Genomic DNA, 15123 nt, shown 5'->3' with positions numbered 1-15123 from the left:
TTGAAACATGTATGTTTACCTTATTCAATTAATGTAATTTTTTTTTACCCATTTTTAGATGTTTTGTTACAATCGATCGAGGGCTCGAAAACAAACAAAAACAAAAAAGTTTAAGAAACCACTGCCTCAGCGAATGCCAAGTGATTTATGCACACACTTACAAATTTAAGTGATAAAACTTTGATGAAAAATAATGTTGGCATCAATCCATTTTCATTGAAAAATCAATCCCTATTAAGATTTTCTATCACTACTTACAATATGTTTACCATGTGTTTGATAATTGACTAAAGGCAGAACTAAGAGGGTAAAGCGTGTCTAGTATGAGAATAACAAGATGCATTACAATAAAACATTAGCTTGCTGTCAATTTCTGTTGCTTGATTTATGGGCTTAGGATCCAATATGATTTGAACTTTTAAATGGCACTGTGTCAGAAGATGGAAATTCACACATCTTCATTGTTCCAGGTGAAACACTAGCTGTTACATTGTAATCTTAGCATTAGCACCATGAAGATCACCCTCTTCAGTTAGTTATGAAATGACGCAATCAATCAACGTGCAGTGATTTAGTCGGAAAAGTGTGTGCGCGTTGCTGCAGGCGGAGAGCAGCAACAGAAACTTCTCCTTTCAGCACACAAACACAGCCAGACTCTCTCCTTACCGTGTTAAAGTTGGAAGCCATCCAATTCCACAACCGAGTCCATTGTTGGCGCCATGAGCCACAATTTCGTAGACATCCGCATCGTTAACTCCTCAATTCACAAGCGATGTCGGGTCTCGCTGCATAGGCTGGTGTAGAATTAGCACGGAATGCTAACAGCTGATGTGTGTGAGCAATGGCCGTGGCTCCAAGCAGTGACTCCCAACACGATCGGCAGCAGAAAATGTAGTGCTGTTTGTATTTTCATATATGGTAATAAAGCATTATATATATTCTACATTAAACCTCAGTGTGTTAGCTGTGAGGTAGTTGAAGAGGGAGGAGCTCACATTCTAAGAGGCATGTTAGGTGACGTCACCGGCCAACGTGGGCAAAATCCAACTCGCCCATTTGGAGCTGACTTTTTACAAAATGTGGATTAACAAGGGAGGGAGAAAACAGAACTTTTTCTACTTTGGCCCTCTGAATGAGGCTAAAGGGATGTATATTACTGTATCAAAACCATTATGAAGTGATATTTTTTCCAACATATCTCCCCTTTAATGCACTTTATTTTTTGGAATGCATGTTTTGGTTTTTTTTGAAAGGCTAATATAAATGAAAAACTTCGTTGCGCTTTTTTTTTTTTTTTTTAAAAAAAAGCAAAGGCTACTGGAATATCTAAAAAATGTCAGAATATTCAATAAACATTTACTTTCTTTAAAAAACATGTTTAAAAATGTATTCTAGCCTATTTATGCACTATTAAGAAAAATAGTGAAAAACTTAACCCTATTCGTTATTCAGCCATGTGTTTATATTTTATTCAGCTTCGGCCTCAAATTTTCATTTTTGTGCATCCCTAATTATGTATTGTTCAGCTATAGAGTTCAACTGATTTAATGGTGTGTACAAGAATACAATATATGGTAGTAAAAGTTTTAATTTGATCTTGAACACTGAAGTTTTTATTCATGGTTTCAAATATTTTCCTATGCTAAAAAAATGAAACAACTTGCTTAATTTGCTCAGCTTTTATTGGGGAACTTTAAAATAAGAGCAAGTTAAAATATCATTGAATGATTTATTGACCACCCCTGAGACGGAGGACAAGGTGGAGGGTGGACTCCTTCTGGATGTTGTAGTCAGAGAGGGTGCGACCATCTTCCAGCTGCTTTCCAGCAAAGATCAGCCTCTGCTGGTCTGGGGGAATGCCCTCCTTGTCCTGGATCTTGGCCTTCACGTTCTCAATGGTGTCACTGGGCTCCACCTCCAGGGTGATGGTCTTGCCAGTGAGGGTCTTAACAAAAATCTGCATGCCACCACGGAGACGGAGGACAAGGTGGAGGGTGGACTCCTTCTGGATGTTATAGTCGGAGAGGGTACGGCCATCTTCCAGCTGCTTTCCAGCAAAGATCAGCCTCTGCTGGTCTGGGGGAATGCCCTCCTTGTCCTGGATCTTGGCCTTCACGTTCTCAATGGTGTCACTGGCTTCCACCTCCAGGGTGATGGTTTTACCAGTGAGGGTCTTGACAAAGATCTGCATGCCACCCCTCAGGCGCAGGACAAGGTGGAGGGTGGACTCCTTCTGGATGTTGTAGTCAGAGAGGGTGCGGCCATCTTCCAGCTGCTTTCCAGCAAAGATCAGCCTCTGCTGGTCTGGGGGAATGCCCTCCTTGTCCTGGATTTTTGCCTTGACATTTTCAATGGTGTCACTGGGCTCCACCTCCAGGGTGATGGTCTTACCAGTGAGGGTCTTAACAAAGATCTGCATGTTGGCACCTGTAGGGAAAATGGAAATACAGGATTGTCTTATTAGTAAAGATAATTATCAAGCACGGGCGGTTTCTTCATAAGGGCGATGAGGCGACGCCCCACCAAAGAGGAAAAAGGAGAGATTTTTTTTCTATTAGATTCTTCCACAGTGTTACAGAGCTGTGACAGTTCTAGACAGTTTGAGCTGCTCTCCGTCATTGTCTAATCAGCACAGGGCTACACTCCATGAAGTACCACCCCTTTAGGGCGACCTCAGTCAAATTGAAAATCACCCAGATTGCTCTCAGACACATAAAATCAGTTTTTCCCTTATCGCTGTCGTTACAATGCATTCCTTATGGGTTCTGGGAGGCCTCGCCCTAATGTGCTTTTGTCATACCTAATGTGACTCATGTGAGCATAGCCGGCATAGCTCACGTTAGGTATGAAGCTAGTCGCGGTACGAGTGGAAAACCTGGCTCGGAGACTGAAGCAGCTAATACATTATTCTGCTACACCTGCACACTGTTTCACCCTGATGGCAGCATGGCAGACACCACTGCATGGACAACTACAGGAGTCACCTACATGCGTCATCTACTTCAATACAAGCAATGTAGTGACTGTCATTCTTAGCAGGTCTCTCAGATCTATGGAAACAGGTCAGATAGTGGAGCCCAGAGCTCACAGTAAACATGGTGATGCTGCGTTTAGTTGTTATGCTGCAAAGAAGTGGAACAAACTGCCATCAGAGCTGAAGTCAGCATCTAATGTGAACATTTTTAAATCAAAGTTAAAGTCAATTTTTTCTCTACTACATATGATTGAGAGGGAGGATTTTTGGACATGTTGATGTAATGTGTTTGTTGATGATTATAAATGTTCTTATTGATTTTAAGCTGTTGAATGTTTTCTGTTGCACTTTTTGATCATATAGAGCACATTGAGTTGCCTTGTGTATGAAATGCGATATACAGATAAATTTGCCTTGCCTTAGTCTCTGTCACACACACGATTTTGCTTTCAGGCAATATGTTGCCGTACTCAAAGATTTTTCCTTTCGCTAACGTGGGTTCGAAACCATGCTTTTGTCATTTTTTTTTCTTTCATTTTAACATAATTAACAAGGCAAATTTCAACTTTAAAAATACATATACCAACAAAATAAACATTTTAGGGTGTTTCCTGCGTTAGGGCACCTAAACTGGCCAATGAGGGGCGCTCCGTAGACTATTCATACGTTTCCGTATTAATAGCCACCATCCTAATTGTATTGGTTGAACACTCCTGGATGTAACTTTTCCCTGTAGCCGTTACATTTGGTACTACTATGTAAGTTGACCAGAAAATAAGATGTGGCTATTGTCTTGCTACCTATTAATCTTCCCATATGAGGATCACCTTAGTCATCATCAGAACAGTTGCCCCGTCAATGTTATCAAGCACCTAAAATAGCTTTCCGTCACATGTAAACATCCATAGATTATATACAGACTAATGTGTTATGTCCAGTGCTGCCTCCTTCCCACATGAACATGCTAGCAAGTCGCCGGTGATTCCAGGCCGAGCGCCATTTTACAACAAGGCCATTGTTTGCCTTTTTTCTTCCCAGTTACACCCAGAACACGACACCAAACAGTGTGCTCCTTTACCACAATGACAGTGTTTCCAAAGCATTTCGACAAAAAGAGTAGACAAAGTATATAACTGTAACGTAGTTCAAATACATTATCCTGTCAAAGTGGTTCAACATTGCTAATGCTAACTGAGTTGCGCTCCTGTCATTTTGTCGACGTTAACCAGCTTTTAAACGGTCTAAAGGTACATGGAAGACAACTTAAGGATAAGATACTTATAGTATTCAAATGTGTATTTACATATTTCTTTTAAAAAGATAATACATACAATTGTGGGCGGCTGTGTCCTGTGAAGTGCTGCTGATACTCCTTCCTCACCGATAGCTAGTGATATGTGCTGAGTCATAGACATATATATACGTAGACGCCGCGTCGACTGTGGAGGGACACGTCACAGCGCCGGTGGAGGCAGCGGTGCATGGACATTACGACAGAAAGAGATATTTCTCCAAGTAGAATTATTCGTTGAATTTTGAACTGATTTACAAACTGTTAATTTAAAATAAATAAATAAATAAATAAATGTCACAGATATAGCTATGATACAAGGTGCTTGGATATATTTAATATGCTGGTTTTACCACTCAACACTTAATCTCCACACCCACATCCTTGAATATTTCACTTCTTTGGCAACAACAACAACAACAATAATAATAATAATAATAATAATAATAATAATAATAATAATAATAATAATAATAATAATAATAATAATAAGAAGAAGAAGAAGAAGAAGAAGAAGAAGAAGAAGAAGAAGAAAAATCCAATAACTATAATACAATAATAAAAACTGTAATATTAATAATAAACCATATTTATTAATGATAATAATGTAATATAAGAATATAATAATAACAATATACAATGAGAATACCATCAACTATAATATATAGTATTAATAATGATAAACTATACAATAATATGAGAATATAATGACAATTATAGAATAGCAATAACAATAATACAGTAGTAGTAGTACAATTGTACAATAATAATAATAATAATTTCCAAATGCAATGTATAGCCTTAAACAATGTTGTGAATACAAACCTGAGCACATGTATATCTATCAATCTATCCAGCTATCTATGTAAGGCATTGTAGGAGCGATTGCCACCTTTCCAAGATGGCCGCCCTGTTGACGCACCGCTCGAGGAAGGCGATGAATAATTCTACTTGAGGTTGAGAAATACCTCTTTCTGTCGTGATGTCCAAATTTTATCAATTTTTTTCAAAAAATATTGGTTTTCAACTGTGAGTAAACACAGTGAATAATAATTTAAAAAAAAACAAACAAACAAAAAAAAAACAAAAAACAGTTAAACAGAATTGAATGTCAAAATAAAAGTGTAATTTAAAACCATGTGTAAAGCCCAATTGAAAGGTAGTTATAGATTGTACTGACATGGATTATTCTTACTGCTATAATCATATATATATATAATCATATGCCTTTTATAAAGTATATGTATGAATGACAGCAACATTAAAGTCAACCAACTTCCCCCCAGGGATCAATGGTTTACTGAATCTGAGCAGGTTTACTAAATTTTGATCAACTTAATATAAAATAACCTAATTTAAATGATCCTGATGATATTATTCCAAATAATTCGACAAATATAGACACAAGACGCATCAGTTAATTCACCTCTAGGGGCCAGAATATTAGAAGCTACAGAGTTATCATGGACTGCAGACCTGTCCTCTTATTTAGGTTGGTTCACACTCTCTTACCTGAATCAGGATCTAATTTCCAATTTAGTCCTAAATGATCAATGAAACAGGTTCAAAGTGTGAATACATTTATGTGCTTTGTTGATGCATAATGACAACACGTATGTTTAAAAATATTTATTTTTCAAAAAATTCCACAATACTCAGCTTGATTTATAAATAATCAATATATCATAATTAGTATCAATATATTTTAGAATGTAAACTGGATTTAATTTCTTTTCAAAACAAAGTTTACAATATTTTTAAAGCTTCTTTTGATGGTAAATACACAAAGAAATCAAGCCACTGTGCAACACCAACTTTAACACCGACTCCTCTAATAAGACACTTCATTATCTGTAACAAAATTACTTTAATTTTTTTAAAATCATGTAACATACATATGTAATCTATTAGACATATAAAATAAACAACTAATGGTTGGTTGTTCTTTTTACATTCTATTTTACAGTATATTCAATGTTTGCGTTACTGCACTGAAACGGCAGAAATGGCTGAATACCAGGGTTTTGTTCAAGTCCTGGCAAATCCTACACAGACAGAATGGATCTGACCACACACGCACACACACGCGCGCGCACACACACGCGCACACACACAGAGAAGGTGTCAGTCATCATTGTACAACTCAGACATCTGAGAAAAAAACAAAACAAAAAAAAAAACACCAGACACAATGAGAGAGAAAAACTCCGAGGGTCGAACCATAACCGTAACGATGCATCGACTACAAATGAAAACTGACATATTTACAACTTACATGAAACAAAACACACTGGAAAAAAAAAAAAAAAAAAACCTCTCCAGGAACCATCATACATTCATAGCAAACAGGCAAACTTTCCCTCGACCCTTTTTGCAAGGCAGAAAACCTACAACAGGTCTTTTTTTTTTTTTAAATTACATGTACTAAGATCTGAAAAATGTACTTCAAATAAGAAAATTACCTCTTTCTTGACATATTAGTCAAAATGTGATTTTTTAAAATTTATTCTTTATAAAATATGTTTAAGCCCATTAAAAAAACAACTTTAACATGGTTGTCTATGGCACCTGAGACCTGCTGGCGGAACTGAACGATTATGGGAAGATTTGACTTTTTTTTAATACACAAAAATAAATGAGAAATTGGCACTTTCCTTGTCGCTTTGTTTTAATTTGGGATAAATTACTGATTTAAAAATATAAAATAAATGTATTCCCGCTTCTTCTCCTTTACAGCGTTACCAACTAAACTGTAGATATCAAGTAATGTTGGAATGGTTTTATTTGAATTAAATACTTTCCATCTTTTAAAAATTGTTAAATCGTTTTTTTTTTTTTTTTAATAACACCTTTATATTATATACATCTGTGCTGAAACAGGTCGAAGAATAGCAACTAAAATCAACATCTTCTTCAAACTGACATTGCACATAGATCTGTGAGAAAGTACACTGACTGAATGCACATTGAAAGTGCAGCGTCATGCCAACCACTATGAACTGCACCCAAACTTCATTATATGGTGATGAATTGGGTTTTTTTTTTCCCTTCAAGTTTTCGCACAAATCGAGCAGTAAAAGTGCTGATCCTGATCCCCAGTGGTTTTTAAGCACATGTTTAAAGTCAGAGGGGGCACAGTGAACATCTGCGATTGTCAAAAAAAAAAAAAAAAACAGTGTGTTTTCATTCCACACAATGGGAAAAGATTGTCCTCCAGCCAGCAGAATCCCATTACATCTGCAGTGCTACCAAATTACAAATGTATCTCGAAAAAGGTAGAATTTGCAACACTGCTCAGTGGCTCCTTTACTACTGTTGTGTTGGCACCTGCTGCTATTTATTTATTTCTTATAGAAGCATCAATACACCACCTAGAGGTAGTTGCTAGTGGTATACTTTCTAACACTTTTATTTATTTATTAAAAGCAAATAAATTTGTGTCCCTAAAACAAACAAAAAAACACATAACCATATCATAAGTTACAGTAATTCAATACACAGGTTTGCATTTTCTTACATTTGAGGCAGCCAAGCTAGTTTTTTGTTTTTTTTTTTTGCTTGTGTTCTTCCTACATTAGCCACAGTATTCCTGGGGGCGCCACTGTCGGAAATCAAAGTAAAAGATGGTTGATTAGCCAATCAAAAATGACCCAATTAAATCAGGTGGCTTACATACTGTATCATAGGGTTTTCTGTTGGGGGTGACTGGCATAGATAATAATAATCCTAATAATTGAAAAACATCATCCGTAATATTTCTAAATATGTTATCGGACTTTGTGCAAAATGAATGCCACAACTTTCACATTTTAAATGCATTTGCTGTAGGACACTTGTGGACAAGCTCACACGGCTGTAGTCAATTTGTTTTCGTGACTTGTTGTTTTACAAAATAAATAAATAGTGAATACGTTCTGGGATTCACATGCATTTTCACGGATAATAAGTAGACGGATAATCTTAATAAACATACATTTCAGGTAAATAAAATACATACTTTTGTGTAAAAAAAAAGCACATTTATATTTAACAATAGGCAGAAAATGTTCTGTATACTGCTTTTTGGGGAAAGCTTCTACATTATTCTTTTGTTTTAGGTGACATCGTAGTAGAAAGAGGTTAGGTTTGTGAAAATTAACCTATAGATTATGTGTGTGTATATGTATATACAATATTTTGTAATACTCCCAGTATAAAATCTAGATGTATTTTTTTTTCTATATCTGATGAGGAAAATAATAACTTAAAATTGTATGAAAATAGAACTTTGTATTCCAAACACACCTGAGCTGGATTTTTAAAGCCGTAATCTATCAGACCATTTCATGGATGCACCATGATTAAAGGCACATTTAACTCCTCCTCCTCTGGCAGCTTTGTTTATCCCTTGACGCACGCGCTCAGATGAGCTCTGTGCTGGTTAACGGAGACGTGTTTGTTGGGACCGTTGCAGCACACCTTCGTCACTACCAGATTGAGGCTTTAAAAATCTAGAGAGACTTTCTTAGTACGTTCTGCACTTCCACGTGTTTCACACTAATCTCTACCAACGCTGGTTTGTGATATGGTTTTTTTTACTTTCTCAGTAATGATGCACATTAAAGCACCTCCTCCATCAATGTATTTCTACTAAATCATTGATTAGGGAGCGATTGGATGTTTGTCCATAGAAATTTTAAAGTCCTGTCGATGAACCTCTTTAAGAGAAGGAGATTAAAATCCTAGAGATGTTCTTGTTTCATTTAGAAATCTAGTAAAGTTGAAATTATATCCCACTAATAATTCAAAAATAGTGGACAACAGAAGACATGAATTCACAGGCAAAAGAAATAATAAATATTCTACTTTTAGGTCAGAATCGGTACCAAAGTGCAAACAGACACTGAAAAAGCAAAACGAGTTCAGACAAAAACATCCACACGTGCACATGTGGAATTGTCATCTCAAAAGGATCCAATGATCCACTTGTTCCAGCAGTTTTAGAAGCAGGTGACTGTGACGACCACGTAGCACCTTCTAGCCTCCGCTTGTGGTTTTTCACGCCTATGAACCTACAAGTGGGCGTCTTCTGTACAGGCAGCTTCACAGTACCCTAAACCACCAGCAGCTCCGAGGTCCTCGCTGCAGACGTTTGACATCTACTTCCAAAAAGATGCGACGTGTCGCCCTCGATGCCGTTGCATCACAGAGGTGGGTCCCTGCGCTTCATATCGTCCACGGCGCTACCGAGTCAGCATATTTCTGAAGTCTGAAATACTGCCAGTCTGGTTTTGGGAATGTTGATATTGTCTTTGTTGTTGTTGTTGCTGTTGTTGTTGTTGTTGTTGTTGTTGTTGTTGTTGCTGTTGCTGTTGCTGCTGCTGCTGCTGCTGCTGCGTCTGTGACTGCTGAATGTATCCCACTGAGCCCTGCTGAGGGACGTTGGTGGTGTGTAAGAAGGCTGGAGTCGATCCACCATGGACCAGTCGAGTCATCTGTGGACACCAAGAGGGAATGGGATTTCATCAGGGAAGATTCTTTTTGTTTGAAAGAAATGCAATTAGTGACGTGACATTTTAAAAGTTAATTAATTAAAATAGCTTCCATTGTAGCAGGAGCTTTAAACTCAAGCTGGGGACCACTTGTAGTTTTATTGATTGGTCAGAAACAACATTAAAGATGCTGGAGATGCTATTTGCTCAAAAAAAAGATGTAAAAGATTAAAATTGTCCCTCAAAAGTTTGTTTTGAAAAACTGCACATTGCATTGTGGGATGCGTAGTCCAAAAGAAGTATTTTTACTTCAGTCTTACTGTGATTGCTGGGCCGACCACGATTGCTGGGCCGACGACCCACTCAGTGGTAGAGTGGGTCGTCCAGTAACCGAAGGGTTAGGGGTTCGAATCCTGCTTTATCCGAGTCATTGTGTCCATGGGCAAGGCACACTTTACCCACATTGCCTTGTATGAATGGGTATGAATTGTGTAAGAATGTTGGTGGTGGTCAGCTGTAGCTACATTGTAGCTACATTGTAGCTTACCACCACCGGTATGACTGTGTGAGTGACTGGTGTGAATGAATAATGGTTTCTGTAACGCGCTTTGAGTCTCCTTGAAAAAAGCACTATATACAGTAAATCCAAACCATTATTATCATCTGTCTACAGGACTCCACATCCCACAATGCAATGCCCAAAATCTTTTCTGTAATGTATTTACAGTGGAGATCTAAACAAGCTTTTTCAATCTTTGATTTATTGACCTGTGAAGCCTCCACTTTGGATTCACCTGATTTTTAAAAAATATCGTCTCCAGCAGCTTTAATTAGGTGCAAGGTCTGAAAAATATGACTTTTAAACAATTTAACAAAAAATTGCAAACTGCATTTCAGAAACATATTTCAAACATGCGTTAATGCTTGAATGTAACTTTAAATCTAATTTAAAGACTGAAAATATTTCAGTCATCAAAATAACTCAAATTATTTGCACATCAAATGAAACTTATTTATCTTTTAATCTAAACTGAAAAAACAACGGTTGACTTTATAAGGAAGTCACCTGTCTCGACTTCTAGCTAATATCTTCTTAAAGACACATTTTAATTATTTGATTTTATCTCGAGGAAAATGTATTATTGGATATTTTACTGGCAATTACTAAAACATATTTCACAAGTAGATATTGAGTTGTTTTGTAAACAGGAGTACTCTGTTTCAGAATGTTTCAACACATTGAAGCCTTTGAAAACCAACTAAAACTTTCTGCTTCTACACAGCTGAGCTTTTAGACGGGAGCCTGTGTGAGTATGCTCAGCCGCTTGTTGCTGTGGCAACAAGGTATTCAAATGCAGTGTAATAATAACCCCTGAGCACATAAATCATTTAACAATAAAGCTGAAAGTAATGAGCAGAACTATTCACCAATGTGAAAGGAATAAGTTGAAAGAATCTATTCTAAGCAGAACTTGGGTTCTGCTCTTCATGGGAAACAATGAGGATTATTAACCTGTCGCACCTGAAAGAACTGCTGGGGCTGCTGGAGCTGTAAGGAGTGCTGGGAGGCCTGAGGCTGAGCGTTGTAGGACGACTGGGCCTGGTGGGTGATGAAGCTGTTGTGTGGGATCATGACTGGCGACGTGATGACCGGAGACGGCACGAGCACAGCGTTGCAGTTGACCTGTTGCATGGAGAACGAAGGGGCGAGGATCTGCTGGTCCAACGTGTATCTGCACACAAGAACCCGTGCTTAATTAACCCCACGCCACAGGAACACATGGCGACACAGGATAGAGCTGGGTTTCCATCACAGTAGTTAGCAAAATAAAAGCGACAACGTTTAATTGCGCTTTGAACGTTGTTTTGGAAGCTTTGTAACTCCTGTGAAATCTCGTCCAGTAAGACTTTGATGGATGCTCCAAAACTCCTTATAGGGCTGCACGATTATGGCCAAAATGACAATCATGATTATTTTGATCAATATTGTAATCACGATTATAATCACAATTATTTATTCATATTTATTATATATAACGTTTGGGGAAAAAAACTGTTTTTATTACACTACTTTAAAACAAACACCATGTGTACAGTTTACAGTGCCAAATGAAGCTTTAAATTAGAATTATACTAAAAAAATTATGAATGAAAAATTAACCCAAGAATTTAAAATGGCTAACAAAATAAATACATTATTACAGAGTGCAGAGCCCATACTTTAAATTTGAATATTGCCGATGGCAACCAAAATAGTGATCACTAGGGATGTAACAATTCACTCAACTTCCGATAGGATTCGATTCACAATACTGGGTTCACGATACGATTCTGTAGACAAATGATGACTGAAAAATATTCCTTTATTTTTTTCGGAAAAAACTAGAAAATACTGTACTATTTTCCTTTATCTTTCATTGTCAAAAGAATCCCTTGATAAACTAGTCAAAACAATACAATTTATCAAAAAATAAATCCTGAATGAAATAAATAAAGGAATAATACAAACGAAGAAGAAGCCGATTAATTTAAATTATGGCTCTACAGTAAACTATGCAAAATTGCATAATAGTTCCTTTTCTTTTTAAAAGTGCAACTGAAAATGTATTTTGTACCTTAACAATTGGACTTTAAAAAAAAACAGTCATTGCACTGTATTTACACAAAATATATGTTTGGACCAGCAGAGGGCGCTGGTAACCCAGTGGTCGGTTGGCATGCAGATATTCTAGCAGTGAAGAAGAGATGCTATGCTAGCAGACAGAGCTAATAGAAAAATGTGACTTTTACAGATATTGACACAATATTACAGATATTCTTTTACTGCTAAAAGGGCAAGGAATCATTTATGAACATGTTTAAGAGTAGTAGGCAATTCTGCCCGCCACCTACAATTCTGGAAGGATGAATTATCTTCGACATGACGAGTGCTGTTGTTTGTATCAGGCATTTTCTTCCACGCTACTTCCTTACAATGAGCTGACCACTCGTGGCAAGGTCAGGTCCAACGTCACTCTCTAGGTTGCCAGTTTGTAATTACAAACAAATGCATGGCTGGATAGATTACTGGAAATGCGCCCTGCAGTTGTGATGCGCACAATGCACAGCAGTACCAGTAACATGCAAGTGGGGTTGCCAGGTTGGGGGGCCCTAAGCAGCCACTTAGTCTGCGTATAGGCTGGGCACCGACGCTCACGTCACGAGTGACGTAGTTCAAACAAGAGAAGGACAAATAGATTAAAAAAAAAGTACTTTTTTTTTTAACCAATGTTTAAATGTTTTTTTTCCCCAAATTCAGGTGTTTTTATTTAGTTATTTAGATTTTCTGCATTTCCAAGGGTAATGGAAATGCATCTTGTGTGTGTCCAGGAGTGACTTACATGGTTTGGGAGATGCCCATGTTGCACTGGGAAGGCTGTGTGGTGACACTGCTTGTGGGAACCAGCGTCTGCATTGGTTGGTTGAGGAGCATTCTGCAATAAAGAGACAAAGACTTTTAGCCAAAACAACGTGAGCTGACATCAAACACTGCTTTACAATCATTAGTTTTGAAAGGAGCAGATTATAAACAAAGTCATCTACAATACCGTAACTCAGGGGTGTCAAACTCATTTTAGTTCAGGGGCCAAATACGGACCAGTTCAGGTTTTAGGCAGGAAAACCAACAATTTCAACATTAATTTGCACTTCCAGTTATAAATTACACACAAAGTATGGAAGGCGTCAACAATATCTAAGCAATAAGTGATATATACTTAAATATCATTTGATTTGTTGCATTTTTTTGACCAATTTGTATTTAATTTGGGCAGATTTTGTGGAATAATTTGAGAAATATCGCATGGATTGAACTATGTATTTTACACAATGATTCATGTTTTCTCTGTCAAATTGGATGCCCTGAAGGGCCGGATTTGGCCCCCGGGCCTTGAGTTTGACACGTGTCGTAAACAAAAGTTTAGATTTGCACATCAGAGGCGAGATGGATTTAATACATATCTGACAGTTTATCTGAATTTACCTACATGTTAGGGCATTGGTTCCCAACCCTTTTTTTGTGATATCACAAATTTCTGGTGACCCCAAATCATTTTTTCCTTCTTTTAAAATTAGTTTTTGATCATGTTTGTGATATTGTGTGTCCAATACAGAGTAGCCAGGATGAGTGTACAAAGTGACAAGATGCAGAGATTTATTTTACTGCATTTATTCATTTATTTATATTTTAAAAATAGTATGAAATAGTACCTGCCCTGATGAAGGCCATGTTGGCTGACAAGTTTTTTATGTTTCTATAGCCCAAACCTTAATAATAATCATTTTATAGATTGCCTCCGACTGCCTCACAAATCTTTTGGAATCGAGTATAAAATTTAAAGTTTAAGATTGTGTATTAATTAGTCATTATTAAGTACTTATTAATGCCTTAGTCTCACAGTCCAAACAGGGTTAATGTTAATCCTAACCCTAATTAATATACAACAACTTCCTTACTTACTACTAATAAGTATTAATTCTGAGATTATTGAGGGAAAACTCTTAATTAATGAGTAAGTACTTAATAATGACGAATTAAGAGTCAATATGTTACTAATTTGCATGCTAATACGTAACTAACTAATGGTTAATGGGCATTCCCTAATATATAGTGTTACCATAATAATTACTAAATAATAATGATCAATTACTAGATATTTTATGTGACCCCATTTAAATTCCAGGCGACCCCACCTGGGGTTCATGACCCCAAGGTTGAAAAACACTGTGTTAGGGGCAGCATGGTGGTGTGATAAAAATAATAAGCACTTCTGCCTCACGGCAAGGAGCTAGAATGGGGTAAAAAAATGTCTGTGTGGGGTTTGCATGTTCTCTCTGTGCCCGCTTGCATTTTCTGCACGTCCAGAGTCCAAACACATGTATGTCAGGTAGAAGTAAAGTCAAAGATGCCTAAATGTGACGATGACTGATGTTTGACGTAAACATGTAACAGTCATCCAGGTTCTCTCTGGGTTCTCACCGTAGTTGTCCGTCTTGGTTAAACTGGCTGTCTGTGGATCTTTGGTTTGCGTCGTGCTGAGGCTTGGCGTTGTTCTGAGAGAACATCATGGGGTTACTGTAGAAGGGCATGGTCAGACTGGTGTTGGTCTGTACAGGTAGGCTCACAGCCTGGGCCTGCCCGCTATGTGCAATCCTCTGCTGAACCTTCAAAGGACAGAGGAAACACAAATATGAAATACCTTAAAAACAAGAAAGTGTCTAATTGTACGGTTGTCGTACGGGCAACCCCCGGTGCTGGTCAAATAAGGGCGCTGCGTACGAATAGAATGTCGGTATATTGATACAGCAACTGTATGGATAGCCACTGCCTAAAAACAACATGTAATCAA

General features: G+C 37.4%; 2 protein-coding genes across 9 annotated transcripts in view; both read right to left on the bottom strand.

Annotated features, from left to right (window-relative positions):
• Positions 1-1664: 1664 nt before the first annotated feature.
• LOC114475583 (polyubiquitin-B) lies at positions 1665-4456 on the bottom strand. Its single transcript, XM_028466530.1, has 2 exons — positions 4306-4456; positions 1665-2427 (listed from the first exon to the last, which is right to left on the bottom strand). Exon 2 carries the CDS (start codon positions 2417-2419, stop codon positions 1730-1732), a length of 690 nt encoding a protein of 229 aa, XP_028322331.1. The 5' UTR covers positions 2420-2427; positions 4306-4456; the 3' UTR covers positions 1665-1729.
• A 3353-nt stretch (positions 4457-7809) lies between these two features.
• Positions 7810-15123, bottom strand: part of npas2 (neuronal PAS domain protein 2) — a 59782-nt gene continuing 52468 nt past the window's right edge. For 7 of the 8 annotated variants that reach the window (XM_028466523.1, XM_028466525.1, XM_028466522.1 and 4 more), the window contains 4 exons: positions 14754-14938; positions 13117-13209; positions 11259-11469; positions 9488-9739 (listed from right to left, as the gene is read on the bottom strand). In XM_028466523.1, the coding sequence (XP_028322324.1) occupies positions 9488-9739; positions 11259-11469; positions 13117-13209; positions 14754-14938 (741 nt within the window). Of the gene's footprint in view, positions 9740-11258; positions 11470-13116; positions 13210-14753; positions 14939-15123 lie in introns of all 8 variants that reach the window. The other variant, XM_028466527.1, reaches the window with a different exon arrangement.

Source organism: Gouania willdenowi, chromosome 14, assembly GCF_900634775.1.
Source record: "Gouania willdenowi chromosome 14, fGouWil2.1, whole genome shotgun sequence".
Lineage (NCBI taxonomy): Eukaryota > Metazoa > Chordata > Actinopteri > Blenniiformes > Gobiesocidae > Gouania > Gouania willdenowi.
This window is presented reverse-complemented; position numbering and strand designations above follow the sequence as displayed.